The sequence below is a fragment of the Corvus brachyrhynchos genome, unplaced genomic scaffold (assembly GCF_000691975.1).
Source record: "Corvus brachyrhynchos isolate BGI_N302 unplaced genomic scaffold, ASM69197v1 scaffold258, whole genome shotgun sequence".
NCBI classification, from domain to species: Eukaryota; Metazoa; Chordata; class Aves; order Passeriformes; family Corvidae; genus Corvus; species Corvus brachyrhynchos.
The window spans coordinates 4,967,514-4,979,933 of record NW_008240122.1 but is presented as its reverse complement, the minus strand read 5'-3'; the positions used below and the strand labels follow the sequence as shown (position 1 = coordinate 4,979,933).

General features: G+C 44.2%; 1 protein-coding gene across 1 annotated transcript; it reads left to right on the top strand.

The window, feature by feature from the left end:
* Positions 1-11,144: 11,144 nt before the first annotated feature.
* On the top strand, positions 11,145-12,420 carry LOC108449234. Its single transcript, XM_017744873.1, has 2 exons — positions 11,145-11,536; positions 11,633-12,420. The coding sequence occupies exons 1-2, from the start codon at positions 11,441-11,443 to the stop codon at positions 12,251-12,253; spliced, it is 717 nt and encodes a 238-aa protein (XP_017600362.1). The 5' UTR covers positions 11,145-11,440; the 3' UTR covers positions 12,254-12,420.

Sequence of the window (12,420 nt, the reverse complement as noted above, 5' to 3'; positions counted from 1 at the left end):
AATCCTTCAACTTCTTCCCTTTTGAAAGGAACAAAATGGAAATCGGTCCTTCTCCAAGTTTATCAGAAGAGCAGCCAAACACTGATGTTATACAGTAAGATCTTGAACTGGGAACTAGGCAGCTATTTTAATCAGTGGGCTTATTTCACATCTGTCAAGGACAGTATATTTAGACCTGGACAAGCTGTTTCTTCCCTGCGCCCCGATCTAAAAAAATGACCCAAGCAGTGCAATTCTCAGATGGACTCTTAACGCACTTTGGCAAACCCTTGTGAAAGAGTTTAGATAACACACCAGCTATCAGCAGGGCCAGGATTTAAAAACAGCAAAAAAATGTCTATGACTCGTAGAGCTGGAGCCATCACTGCTGTTTAATCAATCGTGGCTATTCGATCATACCTTCTAGGCACCATCAGATTTGAGTGAACCACTCAGGTCAAGGCACCAAAATAAGACAAGTTCTTTCGTCACTGCTTACCCACCCAGAGTGAAGCATATGTGAAGTCATGTAAGTGATGACCTCTGGGTGACTGACAGTAAACAGAGCAGGAAAGCTCTCCTGAGCCAGAAAGAAGAAAGAGCTTCTTTAAGGTACCCCTTCCTAGCCATACCACCAGGCAGTACTGCAGCAGGCTGCCAAGCCTTTTCAGAAGTGCATGGCCCCATCTTTGGGCATCAAAACAAGCAGAAATATTTTGGAAAGACCTTGCCTCCAAACTAGCTGTGCTTACCACAGTGCAGAGGTGAGAACAACTGGGTGGGGACCAGCCTCTGCTTAAAATTCAGGGGTTTGGTTAGTTGATAAAAGAGGAATGGAGCAGATGCAAAAACAGGATCTTTAGTGAGTGTTGGCAGTATAGTCTGCAGTGTCTGCAGAGATGACTGGGGTTTGTCCACTTTTATCTAGGGCAATAAGAAGTCATTCTATGCCCTACTGTTTGGCTGGAAACATGAAAAAAGGTATGGATTTAGCCACCAGAAACAAACTGCTGCTGCAGCATTTCATTGCAAGCACTTTTCTTTCTTTTTAATCAGCCATTTGGATAATAAAAGGATTAAAAATGAAAGCATTACTGTCCAGCACGTTGTAAGATACCAGAAATATTACCAATCAGTCTCACCCAGCCTGCCATATGTTTTGTCTCATCAGCTGGAGCTGTGGGCTACAGCAGGAAGAGGAGATGCTTGTGCTATGAACAACAAAGTTTGCAGCCTGTGCACTATCTGCAGGGACTACAGCTTGTCTGCTTCAACTTTGGCACAGAGCTGCCTTTAATGTCAAGGCAAAACACAGGTAGTTGGCATGGTATTGTCTTCCCCATTCTCCTCACTAGGAGCTGAACAGTTTGGATTTGGGACCTCCTGCAGTCAAAAACCCAGAGTCTTAGAGCCATTTGGGCTTGCATTGTATTGATAGGCAATGAGAGGAAGCACCATCCTCTGCACTCATGCAGAGTGTCTGTCCTTTGAAGGACTTCTCAGCATGCTTTTATAACCATTAGAGTAGTAATAAAATACTGAAGCAAAACGCAATCTGAACCAATCACCACCAAACAGGATTTCCATATACTTCCACAAGGACTTCCATAAACTTCCTACTTCTCCACTCTTCTACTTTTTTATGTTTTAAAGGGAGAAGAAAAAAAAGCTAAGTTAAGGGTTATTGTCTTGGATATGCCAGTGGACAAACTGCCTAGTAAGGCTGAAATTCAATGACCTGTTCATTCACCACACAACCACCCAGGGACTGCTCCAGACCCACCCACCACAACTCTTCAGGGTGTCCCTCTCTAAGCACTGTACAGGGAGCGCTGCAGAGAGACCACTGCAGGTAACCACCTGACAGAAAATGCAGGAGCATTAAAAAAACAAACAACTCCCAAGAAACCAACCTTATACTTTCTGCTCTCATCACAAGCCACCACAGATGCTTAACAAATCCCTGGGGAAAATGCCTTTATGACCCTCAGAACCTTGTGTTCCTCCAGGGTGCTGAGGACACAAAAAACCCACCTGCTACCCTGAGGTAAGGAGTAAATTCCATCCTGATCCAACTAGCAATGTCACTGGGAGGACAGCAATCTGACAGGCTGTCAAAACACCTCCCTTGCCTTCCCTGTGCAGTCTCATCCCCAGGCTTGCCCTGGAGGGGAGAGCAGTATTGCCCCTTGCCTCACCTGATGTAGCACAAGCTTCGGCCCTGGACTCCCCTGGGGTAACAAACCTGCACTTCAGCTGCTGATTTAATATTCCACTCCTCTGCTCCCTCTCCTTTTTCTGCACATCAGCTCCACTCCTCCCATGCATTTCTCACTTTCCAGCTCTGTCTTTCCTTTATCTCCTTCCCATACCTCATCTTGCTATTCACCCTTTTTACCAAGGCAGATCACAGTTACGTAGTCATGGGAGTCACCCTTCACTGCCAGATCCTCTCTATGGAAGTGCAACACGGAGTGTCACCTACATTTCAGCGACATGTTTTACTGCAGCTGCAAACTGCAGTCTCAAGATCAAGGGCTGGGGTCCGAACCGCTTCCTCCAACACCCATCCAACCTGAAGTTGTTTTAAAAATGTATTTCACTGGCAAGAGGTATAATACAAGGTAGCAAAATACCACTTCCTCCATTAATGCCTGTGGAGTTGTAACATTCTTGCCATAATCTGCCAGCAGATGTACCATAGGTATTGAGAAAGAGCTCAGAGACTCAAAAGCATCAGGAAACGACCACTTTCTGGGGTACAGAGTCAGCTTGTTTTGTACAAGCCGTCTGGCTTACTAAGACAGTCTTGTCTTAGACTTGCCAGCCAAGCGATATGAGCTACTGATGTACGTCTGGAAAATATTTATGATAAAAATTATGGTAGCAAAAAGAATAGCAAGTAAGTAGCTGATCCAGCTGGCATGCAAATTGTGCATAATGTTTATCAGCACAAATATGTTCATCAGCACTACCACCTAGTCCTTCTGGAGAACAGTAGGTACTCAGAGATTTTCATGACCATTAAGCAGTTGGGTTTCCTGTAGCCCTGATAATAAATTTATTCCTGCCTTCAGTAAAACAGGAGAGGGTGTTTAACCATCTATCATACTGTCTGTCAGAGCAGCATCAGAATTTTTTCCATCTCAGAGTGCATCAGGGCAAGTGAGGCACTTGAGGCCTTGGACTTCAACTGGTATTTCACCAAGATAGTGCAACATCTTGGGAGTTCATCAAGCCCCTGGCACTGGGTAGAAGAGTGCTCAGCAAAGTCAACATTGTCAGAAAACAGAGCAACTGGGCATCACTTTAAAGTACGTCCCTCCCCTGACATCCCTCCTCTGCCTAAGCAAGCTCTACACACTGCAGCAGCCAAGTTGCACTGCAGAAGGGACTTTCCCAGAGCAAAGGCAATGCCAGCCTGCGTCAAGTGAGCACTGTGCAGGTGCAAAAGGCTGGAGGGAATTGGAAGGCAGACTGACGCAGCATCATCTGGTAAACTTATGTTTCCGTAGGAAACCAGGCTAATAACAGCCCCAGTCTTCCATGTCTGTTGAACAAAATAATTAGTCTAGGAACTGCTATATTAGAGCATACCTTAATGTTGCTGAGGGAGGAGAAGCCAGCTCCCAGTCACCTTCCACAGTACTGTGGAAAGGTTTGAAGGCAACATTTAGTGAGATCTAAATCAATCAGGATCTGCTTTAGCATCTGCCCCTTCTGAAATATCCTGACACCCACTCTGTCAGCAAAGACCAGCAGAGCATTCGTTCTCCCTCACCAGCACAGCAGACCCCAGCCACACTAGTTTTTCACTGTAGGCCTTTCCAATCCTCTGACAGTCCTAGTGTCTCAAAAGACTGTTTTAAAAGGGCCAGATAAGTATGAGTCATGTCACCAAAATTATGATTTGGTTTTAAGTCCATTAATTCTGTGCTCAGTTCCTCGATGGACAAGGTCTGCTAGTGTGACCCAGTTCCTTGTATTCCCCTCTCTTCCCATAATAAAACAGGAATAAAACCTCCCTTTCCACCTCATTTCATATAAATGTTACATCTTTGTCTCAGAACAGCTTGGTCAGCTTTAGGATCCAAGACCAGTTTTGTGCCCGCCCTGCTCAGGCTTTCTAGAAATGACTTTGTTCCAATGTGGGTCACCCAGACTGTGGGATAACTGGAAACTTCAGTGTTTATTAGTTTTCATTTTCAGTGCTGAGTGATTTTTAAAGGAATAATTGTTTCCAGATGTCATGCATATTTTGCTCTGAAGGAATACTACAATCTCTGTTAAGGTAACAAAGCTGAAAAGGTTGTTTTTCCCCATCCAAGTGGCTCTCTCAAGAGGATTTGGGAACACTGTGTCTCCCATGTGGACCCTGCAAATGCAGGTAAGAATGAGACACAAGATCTCTGAAAAACACTCTTGGTCGTATGACACACTTCATAAAGCTGAAATGTTGAATTTGCATCTGTGATACCATTTTTGGGTTGCTCTGTAGGGAGATCATTGTACTGGGGTGTTACAGCAAAGTCCAGTCAAAACCAGCCAACCTTAGAAGATTTAGATCTCCACTTCTACAGGAGCATCCTCACACTAGATGAAAACACACTTCTGATGATGCCAAGTCCTTTCTGACTTCAGAGTGCAAATGCTGGAAAAGGTAGAAGCACTTGAAGAAGAGGCACAAGTTAAAAATAAAACTGCCATTCATTCTCAGTCTTGACTGGTTTAAAATGCGTTTCTTTAGTCAGATGATTCTGTGCTTTTACTCTTAAAAGATGTGCATGCCTATGAGTAAGTATAGAATTTATGTAGTATCAGTCAAAGATAAGGTCAGAGCCCAGAAGAAATACAATGTTATACCTTACAGGAATGAGCAGTTACATTATCCAAACTTTGAGAGGATGCTCTGAATTACTCCTGAGCAGTTGCAAAGTTACATCTGTTTGGGTGCTCTACTTTCAAGAGCCTGCTCTATCACACTAGGTATTACCTAACGAGGGCTCCTGACTCTGTCAACCTAAATTTCCAGTTCCAGACAATATTATTTCCATAAACATAATTGCTTGTTGAAAGGCAGATGTGTTCTACACATCTGACACAGCACCAGTGTGAGCAAGATTTCACGTGAGGCCCATGGAAAGAAGGATGGGAAGAGAGCACTTTCTCCAGGATACAACAAAGGAACATATTTTGGACACAGGTAGACCAGCTAAAACACTCATACCAATATGGAAATGACTGATGAAGACAGAATAATTCCATTTAATTGTCTATGAAGTGCTGCAGGTTTGCTTATGTGCAAGGAAACCTTGTATGACACCCAACTAGACTCGTAAATTTCTGAAAAATGCTGGACAGCTGAGAGTGAAATGTGGCAGCTTTGGGAAAAAAATCAGTATATAAGTTGGTAACAGAAAGCTTTAGTAAGACTTAAATGCACTATTTGAACCTTTCTGCAATCGACTGATTCATTTTCTATTTTTCAAAACATTTTTTCAATCCTGTGGAATGCAATAAATGCATCATTTGATTAGTAAAATCTATGATTTTTTTCTCAGTTTCTTTTACATCTTGTATCAAGAAAAAATTCAAATTAAGTCCCCACAAAATGAAAAATTAAGTTATCTCTCTGCTTTACAACTGAGAGTAGGCGGTGTTGAAAACTATCCTAATAACACAGGACAAGACTGACAGCACTAAAAAAGGGGCTAGAAAAAAAATAGAGCTAGAAATAAACTGGCCTCTGCATCACAGCATTCCATAAGAGGTATGAAAATATGTTCCTTTTTCTACAGAAATAGATTATACAGAACACCATAATTTTGAGTACAACACCTACTTCAAAACAGCCCAAAAAGCTGTAATACCTAAAATAAGAAAATGACCAAACTTATGTCCACGTTCAGCAAAACTCCAAAATTCATTCCAATGCAGTAACACATGAATAGTTAGTAAGTACAAGCTAAAATATATTGAGGATGGCAAAGAAACATGGGTCTAGCTTAAAGGCTTGCCTGGGTAAGTCAGAAGGACATCCAGGAAAGTTTAAGTCTGTGTTTAAGAGATTCTATGAATAGGAATAATTGATTTTAGTTGAGGGCATGCAAATCTGAAGCATCACAAAATTTGTAGTACTGCTGGGAACATGCTGTAGCCTCCAAATCTGCACCCCTAAATGCACTCTAAACAGTAAACAACTAAAATATTAATAGAGTTTGGGAGATGATATGCTAAGTGTTCAACCAACTGATTGTATCAAAGAATTATTGCAGATGGTGGTAGGGCCACCTGTTAGCACAAGCTGTCCCTTCACATTCTCCTCTTTTCAGCTGTTTATAACTTTGTAAAGATATAGACTATTTTTTGCTAAATGTCTGATGCAATTAGATGTTTCTTTGCAATCAAAGAAGACCTCTGTATATTACCAAGACAAGCTTCTGAAATGTACTGTTTTGCCCAGGTTGAAGTTGTACACAATTTCACCAATTTTGTTGAAAAGTCCTATTGATTCCAAAATATTAAAGCCTGGGAGCAGGATTTGGCACAGACTACCATAGCAAAGCATGCCCTTTTTGCCATCTCCACACACACTGTCCCAAACCTGACCATGCCGTGGTGAAAGTGATCATAGTTCATGCAGGGCCAAGAGACCCTTGTCTCAAGGTGCAGGGATAAATCTTCTGATATCCAGCTGCACCAGAACGATGCACAGCTCTTCTCCATGTAAAGGGATTGAATTTACTTTTATTAATTTAATCTGATTATTTTCATTCTGATATTCCAAAGTGCTCATGTGCTTCAAGCTCTTTAAATTATGTTATGACATGATATAAAGGTCATCGAACCACCCACAAAACCTTCACACACAAGCACTTAATAATAAATACATAAAAAATCACTGTGCCACCTAAATATTCCTCTAAATACTTGCATTTTAACTAAAAGCAATGTAAGAAATAGCCTACAAAGAGAAAAAAAAAAAAAAAAAAAAGAATTTTCTTTTCCTTAACAGCCAAAAGGCCCCACATTAGGACAGTCCATGGTGACCACAACTCATGCTTGTGTAACAGGCACTTGCTCTGCATTAGATTTGTTTCCACAGGTCCCATAAGCACAAGCAGTGCCAGGAGAAACTATGCTGTGGCTCAGTACCAGGGATACACATTGCTTTTGCACATTTTAAACAATACTCAGCACTTTTTTATCTGTAGCTGCACTAACAGGTGTTATTGCAGCATCTGGAAAATGTACTATGTAAAGATCCGATTCAAATTCATGGTTAGGCTAATTTTAAAAGTAAGTCTCCACTTTAAAACAGAACTAAGTCTTGTCAGTGCCCAAATCCTGCAACATGGTTAATTTTAAGAGGCAGAAATCCTATGAGATCTGATATTTTGCAAGATTTCCCATCCACATGCCTTCCAGCTTGAGAAGCAATTCACTACCACAGCTATGGGCACGAATCCAAGCTTCAAAGATACAGCGTGGACTAATCTCTATTTTAATCCCTGCTCCTCTTCTGCTGGGTATTACAAAACACAAGTTTCTGGTTTTGAAGCTTCTGACATTATCACTCTAAGTTTGGAGTTGATACCAGCTCAGCTGGGAATGAAATACTGAACAACCTTACCTGGCAATTAGCTTTCCTTGCTTTTCTGATTTCCATGAAGAAGGCAGCATTGCCCTGCCCAGCCCACATGGATCAGCAATGCTGGCAGCTGGTGGAAAGAAGAGATCACTGTCCTCCAGGGGTGATGTCCCTCTGGGATCTCCCTCTCTCCAGCTGTGACTTCCAGGGTTCTCTTATCACTACAGTAGAACATCTCAGAAATGCTCTAAACCTGCATTTGCTAAGGCAGAAGCAGTGCCTTGAGCACTGCAAGACTGCCAGGTAAAACGGCTGACATCATCAATATCCAGACACCTGTTAAAACAAACAGTGATGAGTTCTGTATGCCGGCACTCCATAGGCCAGATGGAGACTGATAGAACATCTCTAAGTATCCTTTGATACAGTATAATAGCAGCTTGTTCAGATTGAGTTCCTTTGCAATGGAGATGAGACCTTTTTTTATAAGATGCAGGGCACAATGGGACTTCAAAAATCTCTTGTAGCTTCTAAGTTTTTCTGCAACACAGTAGATGAAGTTGTGGAGGAGCAGAATAATTCCAAGAATGCATCAGTGATTCAGTGCCCCATGCTCTGAGCAAACAGGCCCCTAGAGATGATGCAGGCTAGTGGTCTGACAACATCTCCAGCCACACAGGAGTGACACAATGCTCATTTCCCTGAGGACCTGGCAAATGACATTTCCTGCAAGGCTCTTTGGATTCCCCTCTGGGCAGGGACAGGTTCTTCTAGCACAGAGGTTTCTGAGCCCAAAAAGGAGCCCTGCTTTGGCTTCCCTGACTTATTCAGCAGCCCTCTGGAAACATGTGGCAGGGAGGGAAGCTGCTTTTCCTGACACCATTCAGCTGCCAAAACCAGTAACCCCTCCACAGTGCTCCTGCAGCCTTGCCTGGCCCTGGGGCCATAGAGCAGGAGCCTTGTGGGCATGAACCTGCCCCTGATTCATCCCCTGAGCAAAACCCACTAGTGAAAGGTGGTGAGAGCAACCAGGGCAGGGGTGGTAAGCAAATCTATGACCCCTTAGGAGAGGCCTGTGCCATCAGAAATGTAGAATGGTGTCTTTCAGTTAAAAGGGACATGCAGTGTTCATCTAATCCAGTTGCTTCACCAAACACGCTATCTGACATACAAAATAATAAGCAGAAACCTTATTTCTGATATTTCCTCACTTCTAAGTCTCAGAACTTGCAACTAAACCTACTCAATCTGTAAATTTGCGTATGTCATTTATTAGATTATTTATAATCTTTCTCGCTGCTGAAGGGTTAACATGGTGTCCTTATATCCTGATGCTTATAAATAATTAAGGACACAGCAGAATTCTTCACTAAAATCTACTGTAGTCTTTTCCAGAACTGATTTCTAATCTTTTCCAAGACAGCTGCACAATTTAATATTTAAAAAAAAAGTGCTGAACCATATTTCACAACTTGCCAGCTGCCTGCCAAGGCAGAGGGGTGCATGGTTCTGGCAGGGAGGGCACAGTCTCAGCACCAGCCTGCTTGGAGAACCTAGCTCTGCTCAGTGCCAGTGCCTCAAGCAGCAGTGCCTCAGGAAGGACCATTTCCCAGCCCATCCAAAAGGACATAGGCATTTACTGGTCTGGCCACAGGGAGGGGGTGAGTGCTGCAATGGGGAGGCTCCTGCACAAGTTTGGAGTGGGCAAAGAAGGCACAACTGAGAAGGAATGGCCACCTCAGCCCCTCTCCTTCATTACAGCTCTGCACCTTCCCCTACCTGTAGGTCATAGGGAGAGGTGACAATGGGCACTGAGGGAATTAGTTGGCTGAGCAAGCTGGTGGGCAGAAGGTCCAAAAAGCTGACTTGTAAAAAAAAAAACCAGCCTAGAAAGGTTAATCATGAGACCCACATATCAGAAATGCCTTCCTCTCGAATGGTAAAGCCACTGACACACTTTTTCTTCTCCTGCTTTGTCATTTACCTCGCAAATCAATCCATCTGCTTTCAAACCAAATGTGCCAAGTAAATATGAAGATTATTAGGAAGCCTTTTTATTTCCCTAGAGCAAATTAAACAGCTGGAGGTTACATTGTTTTTAATATTGCCAAGCTGTTACCAGGCGTAACAAAAGGCAGTTGGCTGCACACACAGCCCCGCAATGTTTCACTGGGCTGATGCAGCAAAATCAAGGAACTTGTGCCTTGCACCCAGCTGCAAATGCCAGAGACGCACCGCTGATTTTATGGCAACTGTCACACCAGGAGAGCTGATCCTCCCAGACACTGGAAGTACACAATTAGGTCACATTAAACATCGAGAAAATGACACAGCAGTTCCACATGCCAACTACAAGTGAGTGACACTGGAAAACAGTTCCTAGCTGGCAAGAGCCATCCCAGCATCAGTGCATAATAAACTGCTAAAAGTTTACAGATGAAGTCTGAGGGTGCAGAAGCATGAGCAATCACCCAAACAGAGGGATTCATAACATTTTCCCACAAGGCAGAGAAGTGAGACAGGCAAGCACCAAAGACAGGTTTATTCCCCCTGGGAAGCCACCACTACCTCCTGTTCACAGAAACAGAGGGGCTGGATACCACATTCCTTCAGGAGGGTTTTCTTTAGGGCCAGAATAACAAGATGAAGCAGTGATGCTCACAGCAGAAGCTTCAGACTTGTGTAGGCTTTTTTTTCCATGTATAACACCAAGCTCCTTGCCCTACCACAGGAGCAAAAGTGTTTGCAGTGTCCTTACCATTGCACCCACACACTACAAAGTACGTCCTTGGCCAGAGGTGGACTAGAGAGAAAAGCACAGCCCACTCTGCTTATAGAAAGCCTTTTGCATCCTGTCAGCACCACCTATGTTCAGCTTAGTCCAGTCTTGCAAACCTGAAATCAAAGGTAGTTATCAGTTGAAAGGTAGCTGTTATCACAGATAACAGACATTCTGTTGCACAATATTTGGTGCTTGCCACAAATTGCACTGAAAAGACTTCTATGCCATTGCCACAACAGTGGTAATTACTTAAAACATGAATAAAAGGGCTCTGTACAGGAGGGCAGTGCTGCATGGGGAGAGAACACACCACACCATGTAAACTTCAACACTGTGAGAAGTGTCAGTCTATGTCTTTTTACTCCCATATACTCCCATGTATCTTGAAACTACTTGTGGAGTCTACTGATTACAAAAGCATGCTTAATCTTGCCTGTGATCAAAGACATAGCCATGATGCAGCAGCAAGCAGTGCACCTCAGGGAAACGTCACACAGTTTTTGGGATGCTAAGTGGGCAGCACAGCTTTCTCAGCACATGAATTAACACCTCAATTCTTTAAAAGTTTCCGTTTTACCACTTTCTTCACCAGCACTAGTTGTCATGATCAGCAGTCCTGTTGCAATATCTCCTCTGCATGCATCCTCACAGAGCATCCCCATGGTTCTCTCCCAAACACAAGAGCAAGGCTATTCTTTACACTTTTAGGTCAGCCCTTTAGCACAGGCCAAGAGCAGCATCTCATCCCAAAAGCAGCTGTTAGAAAGGCACAGGCAGATACGGATGCAGGAAGTAACCTCCTGAGGTACTGCTGCTGCAGTGCCCATGGCCAGGGTCTGAGAGCAAAGCCATGCACCAGCACATGCTAAGAACAAAGCTGAGGGCTTAGAGGAAACAACCAACCTCCAAGATATTTTGAATTGTGAAACTTAATTTGAGTTACAACCCAGAACAAAGACGTAAAAGTTATGACACCCTCATAAATCAGATTTAGTCTGGTCTGTCATGGCACAAGATTACAATGTCACACTTTCACAGAATGGTTAAAGATTGGAAAGGGACCACTGGAGGTCACCTAGTTCCCGGACATGCAAAGGTTATTGAGGATTGTGTCCAGATACCTTCTGAATGCCTCCAAAGAGGGAGACTCCACAACTTCTCTAGGCAATCTGTTCCAGTGCTTGGTCATCCACACAGTAAAGTTCTTGCTCATGTACATCAGTTTCTGTCCGCTGCCTTTCGTACTATTGTTGGGCAAAACCCAACCAGAACAGTGCTTGGGCATCCACACAGTAAAGTTCTTGCTCATGTACATCAGTTTCTGCCCGCTGCCTTTTGTACTATCGCTGGGCAAAACCCAACCAGAGCCTGGCTCCATCCTCTTGGCACTCTCCCTTCAGATACTGATAGACTTTGATGAGGTTCCCTCTCTGTCGTCTCTTCTCGAGGCTGACCAGGGCCAGCACCCTCAGCCTTTCCTCACACATGAGATTCTCCTTAATCATCTTTGTTACTCTAAGCTGGACCCTCTCCAGAGGCTCCATGTCTCTCCTGTCCTGAGGAGCCCAGAACTGCACACAGCACTCGCTGTGGCCTTGGCCTCAGCAGGGCCGAGCGAAGGCGCGGGGGCCTGGGCCCCACCGCCCGTGCGGGAGCACCGGCCGCCGGACCCGCCTCCCGGGACACAGCCCCGCTCCCGCCCGACCCCTGCCCCGCTTACAACACCTCGAGCCCTACGTGACAGCTGGGCTTCGCAGGACCGAGCGCGATGGAAAAAGGGAATCCAGCCGAAATACGCACGCCTCACACTCCCAAGCTGTAGGGTGGGGTCTGATGAGAGCAAGAGCTCCTCAAGACAGGCCCAGCCTAACCTGGGGGAGACCTGGGACAGAGGAGCTTGAATGTCCCGTACCTGGGAAAGCAACAAAAAGCCTTAACCAAAAAATATTTAATTAGTTTATATTCAGCATAAGTTTTCCTCCCTAACTCCCCATGCCCTCCCCACGACCCCAGCCAGCCTGGGATTTGTAGAGTAATTTTAGGTCTCCGTGTTTCTGACCAGATCTCA